Source organism: Podarcis bocagei (assembly GCF_964188305.1).
Source record: "Podarcis bocagei genome assembly, chromosome: 14".
Classification (NCBI taxonomy): Eukaryota; Metazoa; Chordata; class Lepidosauria; order Squamata; family Lacertidae; genus Podarcis; species Podarcis bocagei.
The window spans coordinates 27,355,180-27,368,957 of record NC_138139.1 but is presented as its reverse complement, the minus strand read 5'-3'; the positions used below and the strand labels follow the sequence as shown (position 1 = coordinate 27,368,957).

Here is a 13,778-nt window from a genome sequence, read left to right as displayed (position 1 = left end):
ATAGCATGCAAATTAGGGGATATCTATGTGCAAGCTTTTAGATACGCTACGTATAAAAGTAGTGCTCATTAAAGGAGCATGGTTTGGGATATCTGGAAGGTTACTTTGCAGTGTAACAAAATGGCACGATCCAGTGTTAGAATGAGAACTGAGTCAATTCAGATAAGCCTTTCCTGCGACCTCATCCCATCCTGAATTCCTGCACATTGCTTGGATGGTTTCCACATGGCAGGTAGGAAAGCTTAGTCTGAACTGAGAGGCTGAAGAAAGAAAAATACAAAATCTCAACTAAACTTAGTTCTTATATGCGTCATTGCTAAAGTTGTTACTCAAGAGTTTTGATCATGGTTTCGTAATTCGGAGGTACATTTGAGTACAACTCAATGGTGGTGAAAACAAAAAACAACCCAAATGCTAAATACTGGATATAAATTAATGGGAAGTGCGTAACATTCTTTTGCTGTATAGTCACTTCCATTATCAGAGAGTAAAATTTTAAAGAGCTACTTGGTTGTCATCAAATTATTATTTATTCCCTGAGGTGCTTTGAAACATTTGCCATTTTATGTACTCAATTCACAGAAGGCAAAGTACTATTTCATTACCATCCATGGCTACAAGTGTGTTTTAATGTATAGCTGCCTGTTTTCATAGAGATATTGTATTATACCATGTTTTACCAAAAGCCGAGCCAACTGAAATAACGTAATACATTTAGAAATATTAGAATTTTTTTTTTAGGACAGGCCAAAGGAACAGCACTTGCATGAGAGCTTTCATGCTCCACTATCTGCAGATACATCCAATAAGGCCAATTCCTTGATTTCCTCCAACAAGTGATACAGGCTCACACCCCGAGTCTGGCGATACTCCTCATATTCTTCCTCTATCATCTTTGTTTTGGCCTTGTCATGAGCAAGCTGGGCCTCCTCCACAGTCTTCGTTACTTCCAGTACCAAATCTGTTCTAGATATGTGGGGGCTTTGAGACAGTTCCAACTCCGGTGTCTTGTAAGGTTTGCAGCTTGTTATATGCAACTGAATGCGATCGGTATGGCAACGAGAACTCTGTACGGAAATTTTTACCTATGGGTGGAAAAAGCACACAGTAAGATTCTATTTTGCCTCCTTGTGTTACAGGAGAGTAATTTCAATGCAGATACGTTACATACCGCCACATGGTCAAACAGGTTCAGAGTAACAGGATCCTCAGCTGTGGGAGCAGAGATAATTTTGCTAGGAAAGCGCTGGAGACAACCAGGTTTCCATTTGCAGCTCCCATTGGCTTGACAAGAGAGGACCAACCCTTCCTTATTTTTCAGATAGGCTGCCCCTTTAATTCCATACCTGTGACAGAAAGAGATTAGGTTCCCAAAAAAGTATCCAATTGCCAGTGAACTTTATCGTTAAAAAGCCTGAGGCAATTAATTGATTAAAGTAGGTACTTCTTTTTAGAAAATTCAATAAAACTATTAGTAAAAAACAAAAATAAATGTAAAATAAGTATCAATTAGTATTACAAAACATGCTTTTTTACAAAACAGAAAGACTAGGCAGTCTCTGTTGCAGGAGAACTTATTCAGTGGAGCTCTGTCCCACCCTATGCCAGAGGCTCAAAGCATTGTCACATGGGGGCTGTATCTAAGTAGTGAACAGGCTCTGAACAGAGAAGGTCCCAGGTTCAATCCAGCATCTCCAATTGGATTTGGGAAAAACTCCTGTCTGAAACGTTGGGAGAGCTGCTACCAGCATTTGGTTAGAAAGACAAGTGGTTTAACTGAATAGGGCAGCTTCCTAGATTCCTGAATTCAACTTCCCCTCCTCCCAACGTCATTTGAGAAAAATGTCCCCACCAAATCCCACAGGGTTAAATTAAAAGCTGCTATGCTGTAATCCTTCCCGTGTGTTCCAGATTGCCCAGAAAGAGGCAGCTTGCCATGTGGACTTGCTTGTCTGGCCTCAAGCTACAGTTGCCTTACCTTGGCACAAAGACAAGCACGCCATTCGTTCGGATTGAATAGATAATCCCGTCTGCTGTGCGCTGCTCATCTCCATCAAGACTCTTATCTCTGAAGTACATACACTGGAAAAGTTCAGTGGACTGCTTCTGTGCATGCTGGGCGGCCTATCCAAAGAAAGCCATTTAGATTAGAAATGAGGGTTTCCACTATGTTGGTGCCACTACCAAAAAGGCCCTGCCTATGATGTTTTGATATCTGGTCAACCAGACAGCATAGCTCAAGACAATGACCTTAAAACCTATGTAGGTTCATATGGATGGAGGCAGTTCTTTAGGCAGCCGGGTCCCAGAACATTTAAGGTTGGGAATGACTTCCTGTCTTGTCCATTCTCTTCCTTTTCTTTATGTTCTTTAGGTTAATGTAATTAAATATTTGCATAAATCATTGTGATTTATTTGCACTAGCCTGCTTCCAAAGCAAGTGGGATGACAAACCTCCCTCAAAATAACTTCCATCTTCACTGCAGTGAATCAACCTTCACAGTAAATCCACATTCATACTACACATTTAAAGCGCTCAACATGATTTCCCCAAAGGAGTCTAGGAGCTGTATTTTGTGAGGGTGTTGAGAATTGTTCACAAACCCCTAGTCCCCTCCCACTGCTACAATTCCCAGAGTCCCCTGTGAAGAGGGATAGTTTTTAAACTACTCTTAAGAGGGGAATAGGGATCTCTGAACAACTCTCTGCACCCTTAACAAACCATAGCTCCCATAATTCTTACGGGGAAAGCCATGATTTTTAAAACTGCATCATAGCGCTTTAAATGTATGGTGGCCTAAGTCAAATGTGCCTCTCTGAGAATCTATTGTATAAACATACCCAAATGCATGCTCACTAATCGTCTTACCCTGTTTCTGTTGTTGATGTGTCTACATAGCTCTTCAAGTTCTTTGTTGCTAAGCAAGTTCTCCTTGGTGCCTGATTTATCTCCTTTCGAAGTGGCCACCAACAGCAGCCGGTGGACTATTATATCAGCATATCTTCTAATTGGTGAAGTGAAGTGGGTGTATTTATCAAGAGCAAGACCTGCCGCAAAATAGGATGCAATAATGGACACAAAGGCCATGAAGACAATAGTGGAGGAGTTGGAGCTGGGATTTTAAAAGCACACAGAAAGAAACAAACGACAGCAGTTACCATAGTGAAAGAACTCTTCTTTGGGGCAAGAGCCAGTTGAAAAATACAAGGCGTTAGACATTGCCTGTGTGGCCATAGATCTCAGCAGCCTATTCACCAGAGGATCGGATGGGTCAACTGCCTTATCCAGGGAGTCAGCTAATGCTTTGTTCGACCTATCGAAATGAATGGATTAATGATAACAGAAAACCAATTTATTTGAACTTTTCAGTAATGTATATGCTTCTTGCTACAACTTTCACAAATGAACCTACGCCACCAACCTGTCCTAAAACTAGTCTTGGACTTACCTGCACAGACAATCTCAGAGCAATTCCAGTTCTACACCAGTTGTTAAGGGGTCTAGCTCTAAGTTTTTAAAGATGCAGATGGAGAAAAGTTTCTAAGCCACTCTCCTCCCCTGCCTTTGAAACTGCACTTCAGTCCAAAACTCAAGTTGCTGCAACCGAGCTCTTCTATGGCAAGCTCCAGCTGGCTGCCTTCTAACCCTGCAACCAGACTACTCTGAATACAGAAGGGTAGAGTAGCTGGAAAGATCGTAATAGCCTTTTTCCTAGCCCAAAGTGCCTTATCTGTACATATTCAACAATGAAAATGCTGCCAGAAGATAACTCAGGTTCTGGAGTGGCATATCAATGTCATAATTGTAAAATACGTTCTTAATGTTCTATACAGTGGTACCTCGGGTTAAGTACTTAATTCGTTCTGGGGGTCCGTTCTTAACCTGAAACTGTTCTTAACCTTTTGCTAATGGGGCCTCCTGCTGCTGCCGTGCCACCGGAGCACGATTTCTGTTCTCATCCTGAAGCAAAGTTCTTAACCTGAGGTACTATTTCTGGGTTAGCGGAGTCTGCAACCTGCAGCGTATGTAACCTGAGGTACCACTGTACCACCCTGGAATCTTTTGATAAACGGTGGTATATAAATATATAAATTAATTAAATAAACAACGCATAAGCCCAGCCTGTTTCTGAAAATGCAGATGATTTGGGCACCCAGAGCCGCATTGTACTTGGAGATATTTTGGAAAACAACTACTCTGCAGCTTAAGGAAGGCCTGGACTAGTAAGCCCTGATTCAACTTGCCGTGTATCTATGAAGAAGCCTTTTGTTCCAGCACATTCTCGGAGCTCTGAAAAAAACTCCTGCCGTGGGGGTGGGTGTTGGCGCAGGAGGGCTTGGTGAGGGAAAGTCTCCCATATCTTCTTGGCCACCCAATGGTTTGCGAGAATCATACATTCGGCAATCGTTTCGTGGACTTCCAGCGGCTGCCGAGGGATGAGGTCGTCGATGTTCTTTTTGTCATCCAGTAGCACTCTGACCTCGACCCCTTCCAATTCCAGTGCTCCGCAGCTGTCCCTCTTAGCTCGAATATGCCGGGCTACATCAGTCAGCTTCCCTATGGCCCAGGTCAGCTCATCTAACTTCTGTTTCCTCGTATCTTCGCCCATATCTTTGAGCTCCAGAATTTCATCGGCCACTGTCAAGTCTCCATCCAGCAATGCCTGGGCCGCCTCATAAAACAGTTTGTAGGAAGAGCGAATGATGGTTCTGTGGTACCAAACCTCCTTTATTTCATAGGAAGTTTTTTCAAGTTCCCAAATGACACTCACAGCATACCTTGAAAATAAAACAACATTGCTGATTTATCAATGACAATTCTGACCATCATGTAGCCTCTTTCCATATGAACATACCCAGACCCTGAGATCATCTTCTGAGGCCCTTCTTCGTATGCCTCCTCCTCAAGAGGTTCGGAGGGTGGCAACACAAGAGCAGGGCCTTCTCTGCAGTGGCTCCCTGTCTGTGGAATGCTCTCCCCAGGGAAGTTCACCTGGCACCTTCATTATATACCGTATTTTTCGCACCATAGGACGCACTTTTTCCCTCCTAAAAAGCAAGGGAAAATGTGTGTGCGTCCTATGGAGCGAATGCAGGGGGGAGGCAGGCGGGAAAAGCCCTCAAGAGCCGCACACAAGCTTCGTGCGCTCCTGCGGGCTTTTCTCTAGGAGGGAGAAGGGAGTGACTGGCTGCAGCAGTCCCTTCTCCCTCCTGGGGGAAAAGCCCCCAAGAGCGGCACCCTCTTTAAAGGCTGCGCGGCTCCTGCGGGCTTTTCTCCGAGGTGGGGGAATTCCCCCACCTCCCAGAAAAGCCAGGAGAAGTCGCACAGCCCCTTTAAAGAGCGCACGGCTTCTGCGGGAGGTGGGGGAAGCTGCAGCAGATTCCCTCCTCCCGGGCTCCCTTTGAAGCGGCAATGTGGGAGGGGAGCAGCTTACACTCGTGTAAGCAGCTCTTCTCCCACTTTCCTGCTTCAAAGCAACCACGGAGGAGGGAAGGAAGGGGACCATGGATCCTCTTCGCTGCTGGAGGCTTCAGCGGATTCCCTCCTCCGTGATTGCTTTGAAGCGGCAATGTGGGAGGGGAGCAGCTTACACTCGTGTAAGCAGCTCCTCTCCCACTTTCCTTCTTCAAAGCAACCACGGAGGAGGGAAAGAGGGGACCCATGGATCCTCTTCGCTGCTCGAGGCTGCAGCAGATTCCCTCCTCCCGGGCTCCCTTTGAAGCAGCAAAGTGGGAGGGGAGCAGCTTACACTCGTGTAAGCAGCTCCTCTCCCACTTTCGGATTCCTCCTCCGTAATTGCTTTGAAGCAGGAAAGTGGGAGGGGGGCAGTTTACACTCGTGTAAGCAGCTCCTCTCCCACTTTCCTGCTTCAAAACAACCACGGAGGAAGGAAAGAGGGGACCCATGGATCCTCTTCGCTGCTCGAGGCTGCAGCAGATTCCCTCCTCCCGGGCTCCCTTTGAAGCAGCAAAGTGGGAGGGGAGCAGCTTACACTCGTGTAAGCAGCTCCTCTCCCACTTTCCTCCTTCAAGGCAACCACGGAGGAGGGAAGGAAGGGGACCATGGATCCTCCCCTGCTGGAGGCTTCAGCGGATTCCCTCCTCCGTGATTGCTTTGAAGCAGCAAAGTGGGAGGGGAGCAGCTTACACTCGTGTAAGCAGCTCCTCTCCCACTTTCCTCCTTCAAAGCAACCACGGAGGAGGGAAGGAAGGGGACCATGGATCCTCCCCTGCTGGAGGCTTCAGCGGATTCCCTCCTCCGTGATTGCTTTGAAGCAGCAAAGTGGGAGGGGAGCAGCTTACACTCGTGTAAGCAGCTCCTCTCCCACTTTCCTGCTTCAAAGCAACTACGGAGGAGAGAAGGAAGGGGACCATGGATCCACCGCTGCTCACGGCTGCAGCGGATTCCTCCTCCTTGATTGCTGGGAGTTTCTCTGGGCAGGAATTCCCTCAGCTTAAGTGGGGTGGGGGAAGTGTGGCAGGTAGGGGGGTACAAATTGGGAGTGGGCATTGTGTGAAGTGGCTGTGGATCTCCTGCCGCAGAACTGTAGGACTGTATAGAGTTGGGAGGGCCACCCAAGGGTCATCTAGCCCAGCCCCCTCACAATGTAGGAATCACAGCTAAAGAACGCCAGGCAGATGGTCCCCCAACCGCTGCTTAAAAGCCTCCAGTGGTGGAGACCCCAAACACCTTCCGAGGTCATAGAATTGCAGGGTTGGAAGGGAACCCCAGGAGTCATCTAGTCCAGCCCCGGTGGACAGCGGGCGCAATCCATCCCATTGCGCAAGACTAAAGATGCTGTGCAAGGCTAAAGAAGAAGCCAAGGCAGTGAGCGGGATGGATCGCGCTTGCTGCCTTGTCTTCTTTAGCTGCACTGGAGAGGTTTAGCTCCTGGCTGGAGAGGTTGCGCGGCCATGGATCCCGTGCGCTGTCTTGGCTTCTTTGCTCTTTGGGGCTGGGGGGGGGGTAACCCGGGCTTCCCCCGCAGCCCCGAGAAGCTCTGGGAGAAGTGGACAGGCTGCATGCAGCCTGTCCGTTGCTCTTTGGGGCTGGGGGGGGATAATATTTTTTTCCTTGATTTCCGCCTCTAAAAACTAGGTGCGTCCTGTGGTCCGGTGCGTCCAATAGAGCGAAAAATACGGTACCTTTAGGCACCAGGCAAAAACATTTTTAACCAGGCCTTTGGTTGATCTGATTTATATCCTATGCCCTTTCGATTTTTTTTGGGGGGGGGTTGTTTTTATTATGTATTTTGTGGTTTTATATCTTGATTTTATTCTGTGAACTGCCCTGAGACCCCCAGGTATAGGGAGGTATATAACTTCAATAAATAAATAATAATAATAGTTTCAAGCAAGAGAGAAACAGAGTTCAGTTGGTTTGACATTCATAACATGGGAAGCTTTTATGAATCATAAACAGCTGTGTTAGCAAAATCCACTTGTTAGTCATTGGAAAAAACATGAAGTTCACCCCTAGTTTCCACCCTTTCAATTTTCAGCACAGGGGAGAAAAGACAATGGCTAGTGACGGAGAAATTGATTTAATCATTATATTTTAAGTATGTGCAGTTTAATAGATTCTAATAATGGCCAAACTTCTTTGCTTGCAAAACACACTAGAACATTTTATGTATGAAACGTTTCTCATAAACTGAGAAAAGTTGCAGAATATTAGAATGCTACAAGGGGTTATTTTGGTCCCCCAAAGAGTCGGGGCTAGGAAGAAGCAAAACACCAAGAACTTGTCCTAATACCCGAGATGCTAGGGCAAGTCAGTGCTAAGAGCTCACCTGTCAACATTCCCAAGAAGAGAACATAAGTTGGCACTCAAGACGGCAGGCAGCATGTCGTAACGGCGATCTGCTAAGTAGTAAGTAGTAGCCCTGAAAAATTGGAGAAATAATTATTATAATGCTCCTACTGCACATCTTTAAAGTTTCAGAACATTTGGACGCATATTGCAACATGGTTGGTTTATCTAATGCGAGTGCTAAACAATTTAGGACGGGCCATTTATAATGTAGACAAGAGACATTTGTTTCAGTGACACTAGTATATGCGTAAAATAACCATGCTTTAATCCCTTTTGCTGTGGGGTGACTTATATTGATATCTACTGCTAATTCAGAATAAGAGCAGTTGGCAGCTGTAAGAAACAAACACCCCAAGCATACATGTTAAGATTAGTTTCAGCCTAAAACAGCAGCAAAAATATTAAAATCAATTTTGGGCAATTGTACATCTAAACAGAGCTTTCACAGTTACAAGAAAAGATTTCCCTCTGACGACACGAGTGACTGATTCTGCCATCTCCTATGCTGCAGTATTTAGTCACTACTGTTCATTTCAGAAGTATATTACATTCTTGGTATTGGCTATTGAAATCACTATCAAAAGAACAATCATTCATTTTCTCCCCCTGCCAGTTAATACAATATACAGGTCCGTACCATTCATTTATAGCACTTTAACAGTCATGACTTCCCCTTCCTGGAAAGTAGTTTGTTAAGTCTGCTGGGAACTGCAGCTCAGCAAGGGGTAAACTATAATTCCCAGGACTCTTTGGGGGAAGCTATGACTGTCAAAGTGCTTTAATTCTATGTTGTGGATGTGCACAATGAAGTACAGTGGTACCTCGGGTTACATACGCTTCAGGTTACAGACTCTGTAGGTTAAGAACTTTGCTTCAGGATGAGAACAGAAATTGTATTCCGGCGGCATGGCAGCAGCAGGAGGTCCCATTAGCTAAAGTGGTGCTTCAGGTTAAGAACAGTTTCAGGTTAAGAACGGACCTCCGGAACAAATTAAGCACTAAACCTGAGGTACCACTGTACTATTATTATGCTTCGCAATCTTGTTTTCAAATTGATTTTCCTATGTTATTTTATATAACCTTGTTCACTTAGGTACTTTGTTTTAACTGGTTTATATATACAGTGGTACCTCTACTTACATGCCCCTCTTGTTATGTATCCTTCAGGATACGCATGCGGCAAACCCGGAAGTATATTTCCGGGTTTTGCTGCGCGTGCATGCACAGAAGTGCTCTATCGCGCTGTGTGCATGCGCAGAACAGGCACCTCCGGTTGCGGAAACCTCGGGATCTGACCGGAGCTCCGGAACGGATCCCATCCGCAACCGGAGGTACCACTGTATTGCGACAATAAATATTAAAGCTTTCAGCTTCTACCCCAGAATCCAACCCACCTTGCTCTTGCCTCAATATCTGTGTAAGAGTTTGCAGCCACGAAGTGAGTCACGTCTGCAATGTGAACCCCTAGCTCCAGGTTTCCATTAGGCAGGGTTCTAATGGACAGGGCGTCGTCCACATCTTCGCAGCCTTTTGGATCAATGCTGAAGACTAAGTGGGTCTCCCTCAGATCCACACGCTTGAGCTCTTCTTCTGGAGCCACTTTCCATGGCTTCTCTGGGACAACAACTGGCATCTCACACATCTGCAGGAGGAAAGTCCTGCCCGTCAGAGATTTTAGATTGAAAAAATAACACTTCATTCGTATCCTCTCTAAGAGTCAGCGAGTAAAACCTGCTGGAGGCAGCTTTGCCCCCTGTTTATACTGAAATCACAGTACATCAGATCCCTTCAGTGCAAGGGGCAGAGTTTGCTTTTCTAACATGACACCTTAAATTCAGCACTGCTCTAACACAACTCTGCAGTGCTTAGTACAGTCGTACCTCGGAAGTCGAATGGAATCCGTTTTGGAAGTCCATTCGACTTCCAAAATGTTTGGAAACCAAGATGCGGCTTCCGATGGGCTGCAGGAAACTTCTGCAGTCAATCAGAAGCCGCAGCGGACGTTTGGGTTCCAAAGAACGTTCGCAAACTGCAACACTCACTTCTGGGTTTGCGGCATTCGGGAGCCAAAAGATACGAGTGCCAAGGCGTTCATCAAACAAGGTATGACTGTACTGTATAATAATAATAATTGTATTATTTGTACCCCACCCATTTGGGTTGCCCCAGTCCCTCTGGGCGGCTATAGCTGTTATAGTGTCTGACTAGGACCCTGGAGACCAGGGTTCAAATCCCCACTCAGCCAGGAAGGTCACTAGGTGACCTTGGGCCAGTCATCATCTCTTCACCTAACCTACTCTGTGAGGATAAAATGGAGAGGAGGAGAACCACATATGTCACCTTTCCAAGAGGAAAGCCGGGATATATGTATAATAAACAAATAAATAAAAACTGCTTTTATCTCAAACCGCTAACAGCAAGAGAGCCATAAACAGGCCTGCTGCATCAAGCAAATGTGGAACTTGATACTGGGTGCAGAATTCAGCACCCTGAGAGCATAGTTTTATTTATTGATTTTAAAAGCAGGTTTCTAGCCCTCAGCTGTAGCAATAGGTTTGAAAGGGAGCAGGTGAAACCTGTTGAATGCCAGCTGGTAGCGGTTAGGCAGCAATGGCAAAGGTCTTGCAGACCTTTTTCAGCCTCTCCATGCCTGGTTCGGTTATAGTTTACTTCTATGCCACTTTTCATCCCAGGTCAGCTCCCAAAGGTTAAAACACAAAGACATCATTCAAACAAGACAATGAAATGTAATTTACAGCAAATTAATTCAAAACAGACATACATCAATCACATCTATTTAATGGTGTGTGAATTCTTGGGAAGAGGTCTGTGTTTCGTGGGCAATCCTTAAGTTGCAAAGCCTCTGTCAAGAATCTCCACTTTCACTACAAAATACATTTCACTGCAGAGCTCTTGCAAATTCCATGACTAACAGAAGCAGAACAGTTTCCCCCTCCCAAAAAATAAGCAAATTTGCACTATTTACAAAGGCTGCAGAATTCAATTGCTGCTTTTGTCTGAGGTTACCTTTGTATGGAAGGTTTGGGCCAGCCTTGACAATAAATAAATAAATAAATTAATAATAATAATAATAATAATAATAATAATAATAATAATAATAATAATAATGGACATTCGCATAGACCATCACCCACACTATCTATTACCTGAAATAGTATGGCATTTCTCCAGTACACCTAGTATGTGTTTCATGCAATTGAACAGACTGCACTGTACCAATTGCTGTTATTACCAAACCATTGGGAACAAATATACAATTACCATTTACCAGCTGAAGTATTAAAAGCAAATGCAGACCAACCTGCGCTTCGGAGAAAGGGCTCACAGAGATGCTGTTTTCCACCAGGATAGTCTGAATTTCTCCCTCAAGATCTCCTATCCGCCCTAAAACACGCACAAAATGCCCATTTGGATACACCGATGTCGACTCCCAAGAATCGATACGCACGATAACCCGGAAGTCCTGTTGTGAAACACCAAGTCAACAGAAAACCCATGATTAGCAAATGCAGATTGGAACTTGGTTGACATTTATGCACCAAGGAACTGTTTTACCTGTAGAGCCTCAGCTTGCTGCGTGCTAATTCTGATCTTGGGGATTCTGTAATCCCACGGTGTCACAAGGACTTTCTGTGCATTTTTGCCGTGCGACTGGCTCTCTTCTTTGGATGGAAAAGTGACCACATAATCACGCCAGTTCTTCTGTATGATGCCAACAACTTTACCTTTGAAAGTGGAATAATGCTGTGATTATACATCAATCCCTTGGAAGCAGAAGCAAAACGCATGATAAGGAAGATATTATAGATAAATCCATTTACAGGAAGATCTATCATGCCCAAGAGGCAATAAGGCAATTGATAAAATGATACAGTAGGTCTGCGAAGTGTTCTTACAGGACTAGCTTGCCACTTTACAATGCTACAGTGCATTTCAGACAAGATCAATAATTTCTTCTTCTTAAATATGAGCTTGTTTTTACAATGGCCCTTCCTAGCAAGATTGGAATAACAATCTCAGGCCCAGGGGACACCACTACAATTTACAAACTTCAACACACCCCAAGTAAACCAAATACAACTAAAAAGTTGTCAGCTGAGTGGCTGCTAAAGCTTGAACAGGGTAGCAATGCGTATTAACATGATGTCAGTGACAACTTGCTCAGAATTTGTTCTGCAAAGCACAAACCATGGAAATGTAGGGGAAAATGCCTGTTTCCAGCTCACAGCCCTATGATGTTCTGTAGGGTGCAATGCCAAAGGTAGAATTTCCCCAGGTGACTGAAGTGCTTTTACACGTCTTTACAGAGGCAAACAGTCTTTCAGGTAGCTTGCTCTCTACACTTACCTGTGGGCATAGGTTCACCGTAAACCTCCCCAGAAGTCTTCTCTTCAGTCTCGTTCTCACAAAGGGCGGCAGTCCGTCCCTTCCACTCGCTCTTGGGGAGTAATTCAACTGCTACCACATCACCATGAATTGCTCTGTTTCGAGCTTTGGTGCCATAAATGAGGACATCATTTTTGAGATCTGGGTGCAAAGAAAGGAGGAATGACTCAGTGGAACCTAGAGCAGACAGCAGATTCCTATTTCTCGAAGTCTGATTCTTTTTTGGCATTTTCTTATATAAAATAGGGGGGTGGGACTTAGCTGGCCTCACAGATAAATAAATAAATACATTTTAAGAATGCACACAGCTTCCAAGCCACACTGCCTGTTTCCTAATCACTGGTGTTCATCTATATACAAGATGAACTTCTGAAACTCATAAAGCCACTCTCATAACTAAATGTGAAAAACCACATATAGAGATTTATAGGGCCAAACATAAATTCTATGTCAAGAGAATAACTGGATACATAATATTATGGTTGCCAAGTGTCCTTTACTTTCAAAGAACTGTCCCATATTACAGGACATCCCCTTATTCATTTTGAGCACAATCCAATCCCTTCCTGTTGAAATATTGATCTGATCATTTAAGGGGGAATCATTTGGAGGGGGCTTTCCTGGCAAAGGGAGAACCCTAGGAAATAAATCACATTATTTATTTCCTCTCCCCACTGTTCTGTGGAAAGTGGCAAAAAGATCTACCCCTGAGAATCTGTAAAACCTGATTGCAGAGGACAGCTGAAACCCAAGAGAATACCTGCTCTAAAGCAGAATTGCAGCAGTGTGAGGAATGAAGAAACTATTCAGTATGAGGCAGCTACCACCCTTTAATCAACTCTCACTATGAGGCAACCTGTTCAGTCTAGACCAGACAAAGGCAAACTCGGCCCTCCAGAAGTTTTGGGACTACAACTCCCATCATCCCTGACCACTGGTCCTGTTAGCTAGGGGTGATGGGAGTTGTAGTTCCAAAACATCTGGAGGGCCGAGTTTGCCTATGCTGGTCTAGACCACTAGGAACCTCAGAGAGAGAGAGAGAGAGAGAGAGAGAGAGAGAGAGAAAGAGGATTCCAGAAAAGTAAGTGCTGCATGGCAAAGTAGACCCAGATGACCCAGCAAAGTAAGCCAAGCTGTACTTTGCAGAAGGAAAAACCTAGCAAAACCCAGTTCACTAGTCAAACTGAAAGCATGGAATCTGTTCTCACCTTTTTCTTTGTTGCTAGTTCCTTGAAGTCGCACAAATGCTTCAACCTGCGCTCTGTGCTTGTTCACATTCAGGACCCCCTAGAATAAATTAGAATTCAGAACCAGGCACAGCCAATACAAATATACAAGGCTATGTTAAATTCGGCTCTGTAGTACTGTAACTTGCTAATGACACCCAGCTCTTTCTCTCTCTGCTCCCTGCCTACACTTTCTATAAGTTCCAGGGAGACAGGAGAAAGTTTGAACCGTTGTCTAGAATCAGTGAGCCCAGCATTTTGGCCAATAAACTGAAACTTAACCTGGACAAGACAGAGGTGTTCCTGCCCAGAAATAATGCCAATCATGA

General features: G+C 44.7%; 1 protein-coding gene across 6 annotated transcripts in view; it reads right to left on the bottom strand.

The window, feature by feature from the left end:
- Positions 1-516: 516 nt before the first annotated feature.
- The window catches only part of DIS3L (DIS3 like exosome 3'-5' exoribonuclease), a 28,663-nt gene continuing 15,401 nt past the window's right edge, over positions 517-13,778 (bottom strand). For all 6 annotated transcript variants that reach the window (XM_081171078.1, XM_081171079.1, XM_081171076.1 and 3 more), the window contains exons 6-17: positions 13,432-13,510; positions 12,185-12,364; positions 11,393-11,562; positions 11,139-11,300; positions 9,211-9,458; positions 7,794-7,886; positions 4,246-4,779; positions 3,160-3,314; positions 2,870-3,048; positions 1,979-2,124; positions 1,172-1,346; positions 517-1,085 (exon numbers count right to left, since the gene is read on the bottom strand). In XM_081171078.1, the coding sequence (XP_081027204.1) occupies positions 777-1,085; positions 1,172-1,346; positions 1,979-2,124; positions 2,870-3,048; positions 3,160-3,314; positions 4,246-4,779; positions 7,794-7,886; positions 9,211-9,458; positions 11,139-11,300; positions 11,393-11,562; positions 12,185-12,364; positions 13,432-13,510 (2,430 nt within the window). In that variant the 3' untranslated portion in view covers positions 517-776. The remainder of the gene's footprint in view (positions 1,086-1,171; positions 1,347-1,978; positions 2,125-2,869; positions 3,049-3,159; positions 3,315-4,245; positions 4,780-7,793; positions 7,887-9,210; positions 9,459-11,138; positions 11,301-11,392; positions 11,563-12,184; positions 12,365-13,431; positions 13,511-13,778) is intronic.